The sequence below is a fragment of the Meles meles genome, chromosome 15 (genome assembly GCF_922984935.1).
Source record: "Meles meles chromosome 15, mMelMel3.1 paternal haplotype, whole genome shotgun sequence".
Lineage (NCBI taxonomy): Eukaryota > Metazoa > Chordata > Mammalia > Carnivora > Mustelidae > Meles > Meles meles.
Window position 1 is genome coordinate 66541416 of NC_060080.1, and position 16793 is coordinate 66558208.

Sequence of the window (16793 nt, forward strand, 5' to 3'; positions counted from 1 at the left end):
AAGAACAGTGTGAGGAGATTGACTGGCAAATGAGAAGTAAACAGTAAACAGTAAATGTGTTCGAAGTTCAGTCAAGAGGTTCATCCTGCAATAGGAGTAAAACTTTCTTACTGCCCCCCTGTGTCAATTCTATCTATATGATATTAGTAGTGATTTACATACCACCTTTTAACATACATCAGTGAGGAGTCTTTATTTCCTCTTTGGAACAGAGGATAAGAGTGTTGGGACAGGAAGCTAGCAATGATTTTCGCCTGAGAATGTTCACTGTTGATGTCAGGATGTCAACACTGAGCTCTTCATGGGCCCTGGCCCAGTTCTGCTCACCACGGGGCTGTGCCCAGGTACTGGGGTGAATGCTCAGCCTCTGAGGAAGGCCCAGGTCTTGTGTGACTGAAGCTGTGATTTAGGAGAAGACTGTGTAGAAAACACCACAGGCACCCAAACCCAAAATAAACAACTGAGGGTATAAAAAGTACAGAAAAAGAACTAAGTCAACCTACTATGGGAACAATTAAAGGGAATAAAGTGTATGACTGTAGCCTTATATGATATAGCAGGAGGAAATGTTCTTAAATTCAGATCTAATTATGTGGCATCCCTGCTGTTCCCCTCACCCACAGAACCAAATCCACATCATCAACAGAGCATCTAAGGTCTTCTTCCATCAGATTCTTGCCCAGCTCTGTTGTATCAACACCTTTCTCCCCGCCAAAATATTACACTGCAGACTTGTCCACTAGTTATAGTTCCCCACATACATCACACAGTTTCACACTTTAGTACCTCTACATAAGCTCTTTCACACGAGGAACATGCAGCCCTGGCAAACTCCTATTCGGTTTCCAAATCCCAGCTCAGGGTCACTTCCTCTGGGAAGTCTTCCATGATTTACCCAGCTGTGATTCGTTACTCCCTCCTCTACCTCACTACTTTTCAAACCTATGAGTCTTTCTTTTTTTTCTTTTAATTTCCAGTCTGTTGCAGATCAACACTATTATACAGTATGGTAAAAATGTTGTGGTAACACAAATGGCTATTCCTAATCACATATCCTCAACAAATAACTACAATTCTGTAGTTATTTGTTGCAGACTGGCCCAAATAGTACGTGGACCAACAGTAGTCAGCAGATCGCACCTTGAGCAGAATGGTGCTCTTTCTGTCCTTTCTATAGCTTTCTACCATTGATCTTATCATTCCATGCAATAATATGTTTTCCTCCCTTTCTAACATATTAGACAGGGTATACTGTATGTATTTATCATCATTATAAAACTATAGTGCCAAACACAGTGCTTGAAAATAACAATGATTCACTGGATGTTCACTGGTTGAGAAGACATGCATCACTTAATCATCAGGTCTTTACTGAGCGCTGACTGTGTACCAGATACTGTTCTAAGTGCTGGGCCTTCATGGTAAACAAACACATTTTACAGAATCACGCCCTTCACGGAACTATTGGAAGGGACCATTTATACAAATTAGCTGTCAATGCTGGCAACTGGCTACAGTACTGCGTAGTAGGAAGAACTATGCTAAAATTGGTCTTAATTAGTATAAAGCCTACGCTCACTCAACTGATGCTTATTGAGCACCTACTATACCAGACCCTGTTCCAGGTATTAAGCACACAGCAGTGAACAGAAAAAAAAAAAAATATTCTACCTTCACCTAAAGAGGAGACAGGTATTCTTTGCCTAGCATTATAGTGAGGGAGACAGATAAGAATCAAATAAACACATAACACAATGGGAAGGAGTGTCAGTGGCTACAGAGAAAGAAAAATGGGTACAAAGCAGAAAAAAAGGACAGATGGGACAGAAGAAGCCATTTGATATGGATGGACAGGGATGGCCTCCCTGGGGTGACATCTGAGCAGACACCTCAATAAATGAGGTAGAAAGCCATGCCAATGTCATTACCTTCTATTTCAATACTGAAGTGAAATCAAATATATTTGGCAGTCTATTAATAATAGCTGCCATCTATTTTTACCTGTTTTTTACGAGTATAATTTCATGTTATCCTCCCCAAAAGTCTACCACAAGTTGTGTTATCACTTACAGAAGAGGAAATGGAAGCTCTGAGAGGTTAAGACCATGCTAGTGCCAGAACAGAGAGTCATCCCAGGTGACCCGGAGGCCACTTGAGCATCGTTTCAGTCAGAGGAACTCAGCATAAAGTATTGTTTTGTTTTTGTTTTTTACCATAAGGTAGTGTCATTGCTGTCTTACTTTGTACATGCATAATTGTTATTTTAAGTTACACAGGCCATGTTAGAGGAGTGTAGAGTTAATGAAATTTTATTATGCTTCTAAGATGTTAATCCTACTCCACACATTCTCAACTGACCACTTTATAGCTGGAAATATTTATCTGAGAAGAACACAGCCTGGAACATTTCACCAGAGTGTCAGAGGGCACTCTCAAGAGATAATTTGTTTAGCATATCCTACTCTTTCCACAGTGTTCTTTCATTTGGTTCTCACAGAAATGTCGTAAGATACACATAGCAAGCATTACCATCCACATACAAAAGAAAAAACCAAGGAGCCAAATGTTTATATACTTGGCCAACGTCACCAGCTGAGCGGCAGGACACGCCTCCTTTCTCTTAGTTTTATGCTACATCCGTTGATTCTTCCATAGTCCTTTTTCCCTTCTGTAATTAAAGATAATCTTTTAGATCCCCAAACTGACATACATTTTCATATATATATGTGTGTGTGTGTGTGTGTGTGTGAAATAGTCTTCATTGTTTTTCTGTCTTTAAATCTCAACCCACTCAACCAGCTTTATGAAGTCTTTGTTTTTAACATCTCACTCAACTGTAGAATGCAAACCAAAGTATATTTTTTAAAAGCAAACCCTAATTTAGAAAGAGAGGGAGAGAATTACCTTTAAAATGAGATTTTTCTCCAGCTAGGTTTTCTAGATAATGTTCCGGTGAGAACTAAAGAGCTAACAGCTGTGGATAGTTAATAACGTGGTTCTCTTTGTGTGCCTGATAACCTAGACATAGATGAATGTACCATCCCTCCATATTGCCACCAAAGATGCGTGAACACACCAGGATCCTTTTATTGCCAGTGCAGTCCTGGATTTCAGTTGGCCGCAAACAACTATACCTGTGTAGGTAAGATTTGGGGAAACTGCCATACTGACTGATTTCTGTCTTCAAAACAAACATCACGGCATGTTGCAATATTTCCAGTTTTCTGTGCTCTTGAGTGAACTGGCATTACCTTCCCTACGTAAAGCTGAAAAGACAATAACCAATCTGTTTCTTAAAACACATCAAGATGTGAATGGAAAGCTTTGTTAACCTTGGTTTTACTTATCCTCTGTGGGTGTATCAAAGATGTAAAAAACTACAGATCAATTGATATACACACACTAATTAGTCAGCAGTGTGTGATATAAATGCGGAAGGTGCCAATGGGTTATTGTAAGTCCAAGTACATAAATTTTCAGTGAAAGTGCATCTGATTTTTACATGCTTCCTCTCCCCTTTCAGAATGCAGTGTCATAGCACACAGTTTTAGGATTGGCATGACATGGAAAGAATCTAGTGCAGGAAAAATGCCTTTTCACAATATTTTCAGTGCCTTAGAGCATTGCAAAACTCTGTATGGGTCTCAACGGCTTATGTTATAATTGTAATGGAATTTAACAGAACCCATTTAAAAAGTAATAAATAGCACAGATAAATCTTCACCACAGCATGCTGAGAGACTGTATCAATATGAATGTCTTCTATCAATTATTTATAGACTTGACAGTTCACATCTGAACAACAATAAAAAGAAAATAGATACTGGAATGTATATTTATTAGAATCATTAAATTCTTTTAGAAAGATTCATCAAACACAAAACTAACTGTCATTCCCAGAAAGAAATATTCTGGTATTTCTAAAAGAAGTGCATGACAGACGTTTGAAGTTATCCCAACAAATATGAAACCTGAATGGATATTCTCCAGTGAGCTTCTGCAGGGCAAAGAATCCAACCCGGGAATCATTCACTTATCATTAGATGGCATAGGTACAAAAAGGCAAGGATATGTTTTAAGACATAGATACATAAATGTATATAATGTTTCCTTTCAGATATAAATGAATGTGATGCTAGCAATCAATGTGCTCAGCAATGCTACAACATTCTTGGCTCATTCATCTGTCAGTGCAATCAAGGATATGAGCTGAGCAGTGACAGGCTCAACTGTGAAGGTAAAATATTTTCCAAATAATTTGTGATAACAGTTCAATCTGTATAATTGCTGTTGCTTTATCCAATGTTGTGCCTGTTTATGAAAACAAATTTTTCACCATGGAAATTCTATTTTAAAATCCAGATAATTAAGTTCAATTATAACATTGCTTTTTTAGCATGTTATCAAGAGAAAGGAGAAGGAACAAAATAACTGAAGTATTAGATGTAGGCTGAGTCTAATAATCAGAAGGGGTGTTCCAGTGTCTTGTTTCTCAAAGTGATCTGATGGCCAGCAGCACTGACACTTCCTTGTCTCTACTTGGGAGAAATACAGATGTCAGGCCCCAGACCAGACCTACTGAGTCAGGTGCTGCATTTAACAAGAATCCCAGGCGGCTGGTATGCACATTTAAATTTGAAGAGAGATAAGCACATGTCAGAAACGTTAGAATATGAACCAAGAGGCCTGTCCTCTAGTCTTCCTCCTGCCACTGTGTGACTTGGACACATTTCTTAAGTTGCCACATGAGTAAAAAGAGGGCCATTTAATTGGAAGGATGACCTTCAAAGTCCATCGCCATGCATGTTCCACTGTGCAACTCAGAAGGCATAAGACATCCTGAGGGGGATGCCATTGACACTTGAGGTCTCTGATTTCCTTCCAGCTTTACTTGGGGCCACGAATGTTATACCCCACCCAGGGAAGCCTCATATCATGCCACTATACTCAAAACCAAAAGGGACTGGCTCTGGACAGCTGCCTCTGTACGTCTGAGCAAACTACAAGGACATCACCAATTGAGAAATGCAAAGCATTCTTTCCCTTAAATCCCAATTCATTCAGTCTGCTCAGTCGGTATGGTTAGGTCCAAGATTTGCCAAACTTTCATCAGTGATTGACTCAAACTGATGGTAAGAAAACTCTTTGTGTGGTGAAATTCTAGAGGAAATGAGCTAATATTGTAGAATTTTCCCTCAAGCATCTTACAAAGTATTATATTTCTGTTTTTGAGTTTGCAGGATTTTTACCCTCTTACCTTATCTTTAAAATTATTACCAAAGTAGTGACCTGTAAGTTTTTCAACTCTGTGTCCCTGCTCTTGTCTGATTCAACAGACATTGATGAATGCAGAACCTCAAGCTACCTGTGTCAGTATCAGTGTGTCAATGAACCTGGGAAATTCTCATGTATGTGCCCCCAGGGATACCAAGTGGTGAGAAGTAGAACCTGTCAGGGTGAGTTTATTGTTTTTGTATCTGTTAAGTGTTCATTTTTAACCAGAAAAAACAGGGAGAAACTTGTAAGATTCTCTACCGGAGACTTTCATTTTTTCTCTCTTGAATAAAATCTGAGCTCTTTTTTCCTTTGTTCATAATGTAATATGCACATCTCATAAAAAGAGAATTATTCAGTTAACACTGACTTTTTAAAAGATTTATTTATTTATTTATTTGAGAGAGAGAGTGCAAGCATGAGAAAGGGGAGGGTCAGAGGGAGAAGCAGACTCCCTGAGGAGCAGGCAGCCCTATGCAGTACTCGATCCCAGGATTCCAGGATCATGACCCAAGCCGAAGGCAGTCGCTTAACCAACTAAGCCACCAGGCACCCCAACACTGACTTCTTAAAACTTAAAGTAATTGTTTTTCTTTCTTAAGGTACAAAAAAAAAATTTTTTTTTAAGATTTTATTTATTTATTTGACAGAGAGAGATCACAAGTAGGCAGAGAGGCAGGCAGAGAGAGTGAGAGGGAAGCAGGCTCCCTGCTGAGCAGAGAGCCCGATGCGGGACTCGATCCCAGGACCCTGAGATCATGACCTGAGCCGAAGGCAGTGGCTTAAACCACTGAGCCACCCAGGCGCCCGGTACAAAAAATCTTAATAAAATATTGATACTTCTTCTATACAGCCTACATAATCTCTATCATACACATCTTCTAATCACCTGACCAAAAAGATTAAATTATTAAAATATTTCACCATCAGTTTGAGTCTAGAGAATAAAATTAATATGTGGGTTAGGCAAACCTCAAACCAGTCTCATATCCTCTAAATCACCAAGGTTATAAACTGGGTAGTAATTTAGGTGCTGAGAAAATCAGCCTTGTGTGTATTTAAATGTGCTTGAATTCTTCACCAAAAAACTATTGATCCAAAAATAGCTAATATCCTAGGGTCCAGTTTTAAAAGAAACATTCGGGTGGTCTTCATACCTACATACCTCCAATGCTACATGTAGTTTCAAATATTTTTAACAGGGAAAATTCTGCTTAGATAAAATAAAAATATAGTTAATCCCAGAAAAGCTAGAATAGACACTTATATTTACATAAAGCAGTGAAAGAGTGGGGAAAATGACTGAACTTGAAGACAGAACGTTTTTTTTTTAGTCTTAGCTGTACCACCTTCTATCTGTATAATCTTGAACAAATTATCAAACATCTCTAAGCCTCAGCTTTCTCATTTTAAAAAGGGAGTTATGAGCATGAAATGAGATAACATTTATTTGTAAACTATAAAGACTTATAATCCAAGATGTTTTCATAAAATTTACTTAGCAACACAAGTGACTCGTAGCAAATCTGCCCTAGAAAGTCCCCTTTAATCAGAACTGAGAAAAGACATAACAAGGGTAGTAAAATCCTTTAAGAAAGGGAAAAATATCAAGGAAAGGAGACACTAGGGATTCTCAGTCTATATCATGATTTTACAGGAGAATACTAACTCAGAGGAACACCCAGGACCTGGGATTTTATAGTATACATATGATCATTCAACTAGACTCCAATCACTAAGTATGAGCATAATCAGAATACCATTCATTGCGCAATGAACACCTTTATACACCTTTCCAGGTTTCTAGAGACTCTAATGCTAATTGTGGAAAAACATTGCATTCCAGTGACTTTATTTTCTGAGCCTGAAACCTTTAAAATGAATATTACATGGAGGAAAATGTTAGCCAATGGGATATCTTAACCCATTTCCCTGGAGTCCTTCAAATAAATGTCTCTGTGTTTCTGATCATAAGTGGATTTGGTACTCAACAAAAGACAGAAGTAAATTAACATACAGTGAAATCTTACCTGCCTACCCTATGTGTAGGGAAACGTATCCATTACAATTAGAGGAGTAAAATGCACTGGAATTGCAAATAAGGGATCCATGAGTATTATATCTTGAAAATATGCAGCTCCAGAATGTTTAGTTAAGCCAAAACATTTTTATGAGAGAGACTTAACATTCTTTTAAGGTACAAACCAATTGGTTTTCTCCACTAAAATTATCTCTTCCCAAACTCATTCATAGACTAAAGTAAAACCAAAAGGCTTATTTTGAGGATGAAATAATTGTTCTCATTTCCACAACCTTGCAAAAATGAAAACTCTGTGTGTTTGGGTGGAAGGGGGACACAGAGAAGGAGACAGAGAAACAGAGACAGAGAATACACATACACAGACACACATTCATAAAATATTTTAATACTATTGATAATTCCTGAAAAAAATTCCAGAAGGATTAAGATATTGATTATGCCAGGCTCTAAATTAATGGAAGTAATCAATGAAACTATTACATAACATTTCCTTTTGCCATTCTTGGTCTCTATATAACAAACCAGTCTTAGTTTAACTTGTAGCTAACAGCATCTTTATTTTTCAGAGAAGTGAAGAATATTGAAAGGACAAGTCAATTACGATTTCTTCTAAGGGATCTAAATTATTTCTTTAGCCATAGCCAGTCCAAAAGAAGACACTTTGTATAACTAACCCTTAGAAACTCTTGGAAATTTTCCAGTCTCCTCTTAGGTTCCAGATAGCTTTGGCCAGTTTGGAAACTAAAAGAATTTTTTTTCCTCTGAAGAAAAGGCATGGAATTATTTTCATTTAGAAGATGTACTACCTTACAGTGGAAAGATGCCTGTTAGTACCTGTATGAACTTGAGCCACTTACTTAACCCTTATTTGTTTTTTTCTCCATGTCAAGTAGAGATAATATCTCTCTCACCTATGTCTACATGATTTGTGTGAAGAGCAACTTAGTTCATTTTATTTCTTAAAAGCCAGGTGCCCCTGAGTGCATTAGTGCTAGGTGATAAGGGGATGTAAAGATGGATACCATAGTCCTGCCCTAAAGGGGTTTATAAGCTAATAAGAGGGTTAAGACAAACATGCAGATTTCAATAATGCAAAGAAGAGAGCAATAAAGGCCCCCCAAAAAAGAACATGGGGTATGAGAATTCTGATAGGAAAAACAGATTTAACCTCAGCAACTAGCCCATTCCTGGCTTGCAGCAGGGATTTGGTAAATCACTTATGAAATGAGTGAATGAATGAATGAAAGTGTCTGGTTAACTGAGGAGAAAGATTCAGAAAAGCCTTATAATGGATAAAATTTAAATCATTATTCAAATGTAAAGGGAGGTAGGCATAGCCAGGGAAGTGAATATTAATAGAGCTTTCATTGCTGCTGTTCTAATAGTAACTATAATGGCTCTCTAGTGGAAGTGTTCTCTCAGATGTCATCTGGAGGCTCCTAATTCCCAAGTCCCAAACCAGTCTGTGTCCAGCCTGGCCTTCTCACAGCCCTCTTTTTCTGAGACTCTCTCCCTTTCTGTCTTCCTCTTACTGCCTCTTCCTGGCTTGCCTCTCACCACAGCCCCTTCTTTAATGCACCTTCTTCCACACTGTCTCTAAATAGCTATGCCACGCAAGGCAGTAGAGATCCAGACAGATTCAGGTTGTATGGGGGATCTGGGATAAGTTTAATGTGCTTATAGACGTGAGACTGAGTAGGACCTGAGTTCATTGCATTTAATTGAGGACAGATGTAGCTGAGTCATTCCAAGCAGATTTGTGTATATGTCATTTTATGATCTTTTTATCAAGCACCTATTGTTCATCTGTTGAATTCAAACCCAGACATTAGCCATTGACCGAGCTTATATAAAAGTGAAAGACACCAATTCTTGCCCTTGGGGAGATTGTAATTTAGTTAAGAATATAGATATGGCAATAGTTAATTATAAGATAAAACGGACTTAAATAAGAGATGGATAAGTGCACTGAACGATTAGAATAAATTCTGCCTGGAGGGTTAGAAGGCTGAGGAAGGAAGAGGCATCTCAGTTTGGCCTTGAAGTGTGCTGGTTAGATGAGATTTTTATCATTAGGGTGGGGAGGGCCTTCTCACTGGGAAAGCAGCAAGCAAAACCAAAGGAGAAGGCATTTGACTGACTCAGGGGCTTCCCAGAAAGGTAAAGCCTAGAGGTGTGGTTTTGGTAAGCAAGGCATGCGGGTGGAGACTTGATGCTCTGGGACTGGATTACACGGCCCAAGGGAAGCACAGCACAAGAAGTGAAGCTACCAAGTATTATACAATTTTCTCACATCAGTAAATTCTTTACTCTTATGTGTTTACAGACATAAATGAGTGTGAGACCACAAATGAATGTCGGGAAGATGAAATGTGTTGGAATTACCATGGTGGCTTCCGTTGTTACCCGCGAAATCCTTGTCAAGATCCTTACGTTCTAACATCAGAGAAGTAAGAAAAATCAGAGCTTTTGAAAGTGAGAAGCTTCTGGTCTTACCACGCTAAACTGGGAAATACTTTTGTTTTTCTCTGCAGCCGATGTGTTTGCCCAGTCTCAAGTGCGGTGTGCCGAGAACTTCCCCAGTCTATAGTCTACAAGTACATGAGCATCCGATCAGATAGGTCTGTGCCATCAGACATCTTCCAGATACAGGCCACAACCATTTATGCCAACACCATCAATACTTTTCGGATTAAATCTGGAAATGAAAATGGAGAGTTCTACCTAAGAGTGAGTAGTACCCTGAGGGCAGCCATAGTTGTTGGAACAGGTGCAAGTTTGCTGTGGTTTGGCAGTATTCACTTGGAAGGAAAGCTAACATTTAAGGAGTTTGTGTACGATCTTCCTGTGTGCATTATCTCACTGGATCCTCCTGGTAACACTGTCAGATAGATACTAATATTTCTTCTCCGTTTTTGCAGAACAGTGAGACACATATTTAGTAGCTTCTCTAAAGTCACTTAGATACCAATGGAGTTGTAGACTCTAATGGAGTTGTGTGTGACCAGCAGAACACAGGCCTACATACACATACACACACACTCCAAATAGATACCACAAATCAGTGATAGTTCTTTCATTGTACATAGAAAAAATAATGCCAGGAGAGCTTTTCAAAAACCATAAATTCCTTGTTGTTACATCTGCAAGATGATTTACATTCACACCAAAACCGAAACCTAGAAGCCCCTGAACAATGACCCCAACCCCCGGCGCCAAATGTGCCAATAGTTGCAGCCTTCTTGCAAACTTCCAGGCAGACAATGTGAGGTCACCTTTGAGTTTTCCATTTCTTTCATTGCCTATATAAAATCTTGCTCTCAATTCTGCCATTTCTTTCTTCGTGGTTATCTTTGCTTCCCCTTATCCCTGGCTCTTCCTTTAAACTGGCTCTTGTACCCCCTCATCCCTCTAAGGGCTTCCAAGCAGATCTCCCTGACTCCCGTGCCTCAGCCTTCCAGGCCCCAGGCAACATCTCAGCAAGGTCATTTTAGGTGAAAATTCTGACATATTTCAAATACGGCTCAACACTTCATGTGCAAATGACGGCACCCCACCAAGCAGTTTGCAGGGTTCCGGTAACTGTTTCACGCTAAGGATGTTATTCATCAAGTTACAATTTTCTCAAAACTCCTTTGGGCACTCTTCATTTTTAATCAAATTTTAAAGTCAATATTTCATTTTCAGAACATGAAAAATAAATTGGGAAATTCATCCTTGTGGTAAAGTTTACAGATTCTTAATGTTTACATGTTTATCCCGTTCTTTGATATATTAAGTTCCCTTCCAACTCCAGAATTATGTGATTCTGCTTCTTTGCCAGTAAATTAGAAATGATTAATTTCTCATGACCAACTTCTGAAGAGAAAAATCCAACCCAAAATTTATTACTGTTCTTTTTTCTAATAGCTAAGAATAAACCTCTTTAACACTTGATGCTTTAAATTTGAGATAGACTAGATATTTTTAAGAAGTTTACTCTAAATGAATTTCATGCCATTCAGATAATGCCAGTTTAATAATTCTAGCCCAAACAAATAACATTATTTGTAACCCATAGTAATAAAATAGGTTCATGTCAAAATCTTTTTTAAAAATAGTTTTCCACTTTGAACTTTTAGCTATTATTTAAGAAAATAATAATTAAGAAATAAGAAATTATTTCTTAAATAATTTAAGAAAAGCATAATCAACAAACAGTTAAGCAAAGTTCCAGCAATTTATTCTCCTTGCAATAAACATAGCACTTTTAAAAGTTTTATGATTCATATCTGTGCATTTATCGACTAGATATTTTCAAGTATAAATTCTCACAGTGTTTTTCTCACATAAAATCTTTTTTTTCCATGAACAATATAAAACTTTGGCAATTTTGCTAATCCCAGAGTTAAATATTAAGTTATTTGAAACAAAAACTATTTGAAATAAAAAGTCATTTTAAGATTATTTCTTATCACATAATTGAATAAGTAGTTGGGTTAAATCCTACAGAATTTTTCTACTGAAAATCCACTTGTGTAGAGGGTATTTGATGCATTAAAATAATCAGACCTTAATTAAGCTCCTACTGTATGCTCAGTCCCATGCCAGGTGCATGTAATACATATTTCCTTACTTTAAAGAGCTTTAAATATTACATGTGGCAAAAGTTAACATCTATGGGGGGAGAAAGGGAGCAATTTTGTGTTTGTTTAATTCCATGGTCCAAGACATCAAAGAATTAATGTTGGCTGGAACAGTTAAAGAATGTTTCCTGATGGTCATGATACTGGACATGATCTTTGAAGGATCTATAGAGTATAGGATTTTATTTATATTCCTTTTAGGAGAATACTGAGAAAACCTTCTTCCTTAGAAAAGAGGATATAGTGTAAAGAAGTAGTACATAAAACTGAAGGCAGAATACCATTCTCCCCATCCGTACCACCCAGTATCTATGCCTTATTGAGCCTATTTTCTTGTATGGTCTACAGTGTGGGTCTAATGGGAGCAGACTTTACCTGTCTGTTCACTCTTCTATACTCAGCACAAGGAATATACCTGGCACAGAGCAGTTGTTCAAAAAATATTTTTAAATGAATGAATTAATTCAACTAGTGCCTTTAAGGTATTACTGTTACCTTCAAGGGTCAAGCACCATGCTGGGTCCTAGAGATACAACAGTGAATAAAATTAAGCCAATCCCTGTCCCAGTGGAGCTCATGGCCAAGATACTGAGCAAGTGCTCTCAAGTATGCTGAATATTACAATTGTTGCAAGTGCTCATGAGTGCCTACCCAGTCAACTGCTAAGAAGATAGAAGCGGTCCGGAAGCCTCTGAAAGAAGTGGACTTAAGCTGAAGACCGGCAGTTGAAGACTAGCAAATGGAAGGAATAAAAAGCAGTCCATTTGGTCTGAAACTCAAGTACTGCCAGTGGAGTCGCTTGAGAGGATCCTAGAGAGATGAGCAGGGTGCAGATCACAGAATACCTTAAAGGTCATATTAAGGTTTCAGGTAGAGGAATGGCTGTCAGGTTGTCATGTTAAAAAATGATGCCTGGCTACACTGCAGAGCCTGGATTGGAGTGGGACAAGAATAGAAGTGAAGAGACCAGTTAGTAGTTCAAGAGAATGAGGTCCGATGGCTGTAGCAGTGAGTCCAAAAACAGTGGAGAGATTTATGAAGATATAGGAAGAACTACATGACTTGGTGAATCATGGGCTATGGTGAGGTGGAGGAAGAGGAGGCACCAAAGATAGCACCAAACCAACATAAGGTTCTGTTGTGAGCAACAGTAAATGATTATGGAGCCATTTATTAAGATAGGGAAGAAGGAGCCAGTATAGAGAAGAAGGTGAGTTCAGTCTGGACATCCTTTTAGCTTGGACCCTTCTTTTAAGTAGGTAACCTCACCTCCTACTCTTCTGAAACAACGGAGGCCAACAGACATGAATTACCTGAACTTTCCACTCATCCCCTACAAATTTAGGTTCATGTGTCCTCCTTCTTACCTTCTCCCTTGAGTTTTCCAAAGATGAGGTTTTACTTCTGTCCATCAAGGCCAATTCACCACCTATATTCTTGCTTCCATCTCCTCTAGAACTTTGTTCCATCAAACTCGCATCTACCTCCTATGTATTCAACTTGCATCCCTGTACATGTTGCCCTCTCTCCTCTCCCTTCTGACCCAAGTTTCCTAAAACACAGCCTATAAACGCAGTCTTTGGATTCATACTTCCTAGTCACCCTTCAATCTTCTGTCCCCATTACCCTACTGAAGTTGCTCTGAAAAAAAGCCACCAATAACATCCATACTGCCAACTCCAGAGGGCATTTTTTAGTTCCAGTCTCTTTCAGCCTTACTACTCTTTTGGATACTGCTGGTCATTCATCTGTTTCCCACTTCATCATCTGTTTCTTCTCAGCTTCCCTCAATGGCTTCTTCTCTGCCCACTCCTTAAATAGTGGCTTCTCCTAGTTCCAGTCTTACCACATATACATTTGCTCCCCTGGTTGAAATGTCCACCCATTGGACATTAACTGTTAAATCCTAACCCACTGTTTGTACCCTTGCTTTCCTCTGGCTTTCAGATTCACACATCTGCCTGCCTGCTCCTCCAATTTACCTACTCTCCAGCACCCATTGCATTCTTCATCAAAATGAAACTGCATAGAGTTTCTCCTGAACATACTTCTTTATAAGACTTCCAATTATATTTGGTGACTCTCCTCAGATATTAAAAAGTCTCCCCTCAATGCTTCAAGATTCCTCTTCTTTTTCCCTTTGACACACCTTTGTGTGTCTTCTTTATGTATACCCTACATAACCTCATGTATCTTAGCATTTGCTATGTTCTATTGAAATTAACTATTTACATGTTTCTTTGGCTACTAGAATGTAAACAAATGCATAATGCTAAGAAGTGAAAGGTAGTAACTCTCTTTACTTATTCAAAAAAATTATCAGATTTTCACCTGAACTAGTCTTTATAAAGGCTGGTACTACTCAGTAAAAGTGAAGAGAAACATTAACAGAGAGGGATGAGCAGAAAACACAGAACTATCAAGAAAGCAGGTCCCAGTAACATGGAACTAATGACTATGTGTGGACAAGGGGCAAAGAACCAAGAAAGGTCAAAAACAAGAAGGAATTGGGATGCCTGGGTGGCTCAGTTGGTTAAGCGGCTGCCTTCGGCTCAGGTCATGATTCCGGGGTCCTGGGATCGAGCCCCACATCCGGCTCCCTGGAAGCAGGAGAGCCTGCTTTTCTCTCGCTCCCTCTGCCTGCTGTTCTGCTTACTTGTACTCTCTCTCTGTCAAATAAATAAATTAATTAAAAAAAAAAAAACAAGAAGGAATTAAGTAGTGACTTTTAGCCTACCCTCAAAATTCTTCCCCTAATTCTTATAGGACTGGGTATACTCACAAATAATAGAAACTTCAATTCAAGAAAAATTATTCTTTCCCTCCCTCTTTTCTCTTTTATTTTAGCAAACAAGTCCTGTAAGTGCAATGCTTGTGCTGGTGAAGTCGCTATCAGGACCAAGAGAATATATCGTGGACCTGGAGATGCTAACCGTGAACAGTATAGGAACCTTCCGCACAAGCTCAGTGTTAAGATTGACAATAATAGTGGGGCCATTTTCATTTTAGTCTTTTCAAAGAGTCCACTATAGGCATTTAAATCAGCCAAAGAATATTGTTGCCATAAAGCACTATTTTATTTATAGACGTATCTAGTACATCTACATCTATATGCTGTACACTCACCAGTAATTCAAACAATTACACCATTGTATAAAGTGGGCATTTAATCTGTAAAGATTCAAAGTTTGTCCTTATTACTGTATATAAATTATACATTAATCCACTAAACTGGTCTTCAAGAGAGCTAAGCATTCCCTATCCAATGAAACTTGGATTCTTTTCTATCAAAGTGGGACAAAGCAATGATTATCTTCTGTGGTGCGTAAGGAAACTTACCACAGCTCCACTGACAGTCTCATAAGGAGGCAAACATCATAACACTGAACAGCATGCAAGTTCAAGAATGAATTTTTTAACTGCTTTGTAAGAAAATGGAAAAAGTCAATAAAGATATATTTCTTTAGAAAATGAGGATCCACCATATTTGTGTTGTTTTTATTTTCAGTATCAGTCTAAACACAGTTGTTTATTACTTAGTAATAAACAATTATTGTATATTTGCTGGTTTCTGTTGAATATTTTAAATTTTGTCAGAAATTTTTTATTATGAATGTGAACAAAAAAGTAAGCAAAATTCCCAAAGTGAATAAGTTATCCATAGAACAATTATTATACTGAGACATCACAGAGGGACAAGAAAACAAATTATTTTAAAACTATATTGGAGTTGACCTGAAAAAGCAAATTCAATGTATTTGTCAATTCTAGCTGCTATAATAAAATACTATAGACTGGGTGACTCATAAATGACAGAAATTTATTTCTTACAGCCTAGAGGCTCGAAGTCTGAGATCAAAGTTCCAGCATAGTCACGTTCTGATGAGAGCTGTCCTCTGGGTTGCAGACTTGTATATTCACATGGTAAAAAGAGAGTGAGAGGGTTCTCTTGAAGTCCCTCTTGTAAGAGTACTAATCTCATTGATGAGGGCTCCACCCTTATGACCTAATTACCTCTTAAAGGCCTCAACTTGTAATGCTATCACATTGGAAGTTAGGATTTCAACATTTGGGGAGGACAAGAAGTTCAGTCTATAACACTCAGTAAATATAAGTACATCCCGGAATTCAGGTCTTCCCCAAGATGTAGAGCAAAATGAAGAATAAGTATTGTACTGAGGGAACTTTAGCTTCTGAGTAAAATTAAAACTCTAGAGCTTCACTTATAACTAAAATTCTCATCTTTGTATGTGAGGATCACAGAGGAAGAAAATGAGAACGGTTCTTATTCTTAGCATCCAGAGTGACCGTGAACAAAAGCAAACCGCCCTCTCTCTGAATTCAAAGGAAAGGTTTTACGTATTATTTGTTTAAAATGTAACTGCTTCACTTTGATGTATCATATTTTTAAATAAAAATAAATATTCTTTTAGAGGATCACTCTATCTTTGGAGGTTTTTTTAAGTGTAACCAGTAACAGTCAATATAATTTTGTCTGGGAAAAAAATTAATTATAGCTGCTAGAACAAGAACGACCATTTGGTTTTTTTCTCATAGATAATCTAGGAGATAAGGGAGGAGGAAAGACTGCTAAAATCATGCCACAAGAAGGGTGCAGCCAATTTTCTCTTACATCCGGTTTCAAAACACATATGAGTAACCTCTGACACCCAGGCAAACTCAGCCCTGAAACAGGTGTTTCTCAAAGTGTTGACTAAATGTGACTAAGTTGTCAAAAAGTAAGTTCACCGAGAAATCAAGAAACAAAACACAAACTTCTTATGTGAACAGGGGATGGGCTTTTGTTAAAGGGGCATAGAAACAGAGATGAGAGAACAGGTCTGGCCAAGAGC

General features: G+C 38.1%; 1 protein-coding gene across 1 annotated transcript in view; it reads left to right on the forward strand.

Annotated features, from left to right (window-relative positions):
* Positions 1-16377, forward strand: part of EFEMP1 (EGF containing fibulin extracellular matrix protein 1) — a 60053-nt gene extending 43676 nt beyond the window's left edge. Inside the window, exons 6-11 of the mRNA XM_045979770.1 lie at positions 3023-3142; positions 4118-4237; positions 5337-5456; positions 9642-9765; positions 9850-10045; positions 14788-16377. Of these exons, the coding sequence (XP_045835726.1) occupies positions 3023-3142; positions 4118-4237; positions 5337-5456; positions 9642-9765; positions 9850-10045; positions 14788-14949 (842 nt within the window). The 3' untranslated portion in view covers positions 14950-16377. The remainder of the gene's footprint in view (positions 1-3022; positions 3143-4117; positions 4238-5336; positions 5457-9641; positions 9766-9849; positions 10046-14787) is intronic.
* The last annotated feature ends 416 nt before the right edge of the window (positions 16378-16793 follow it).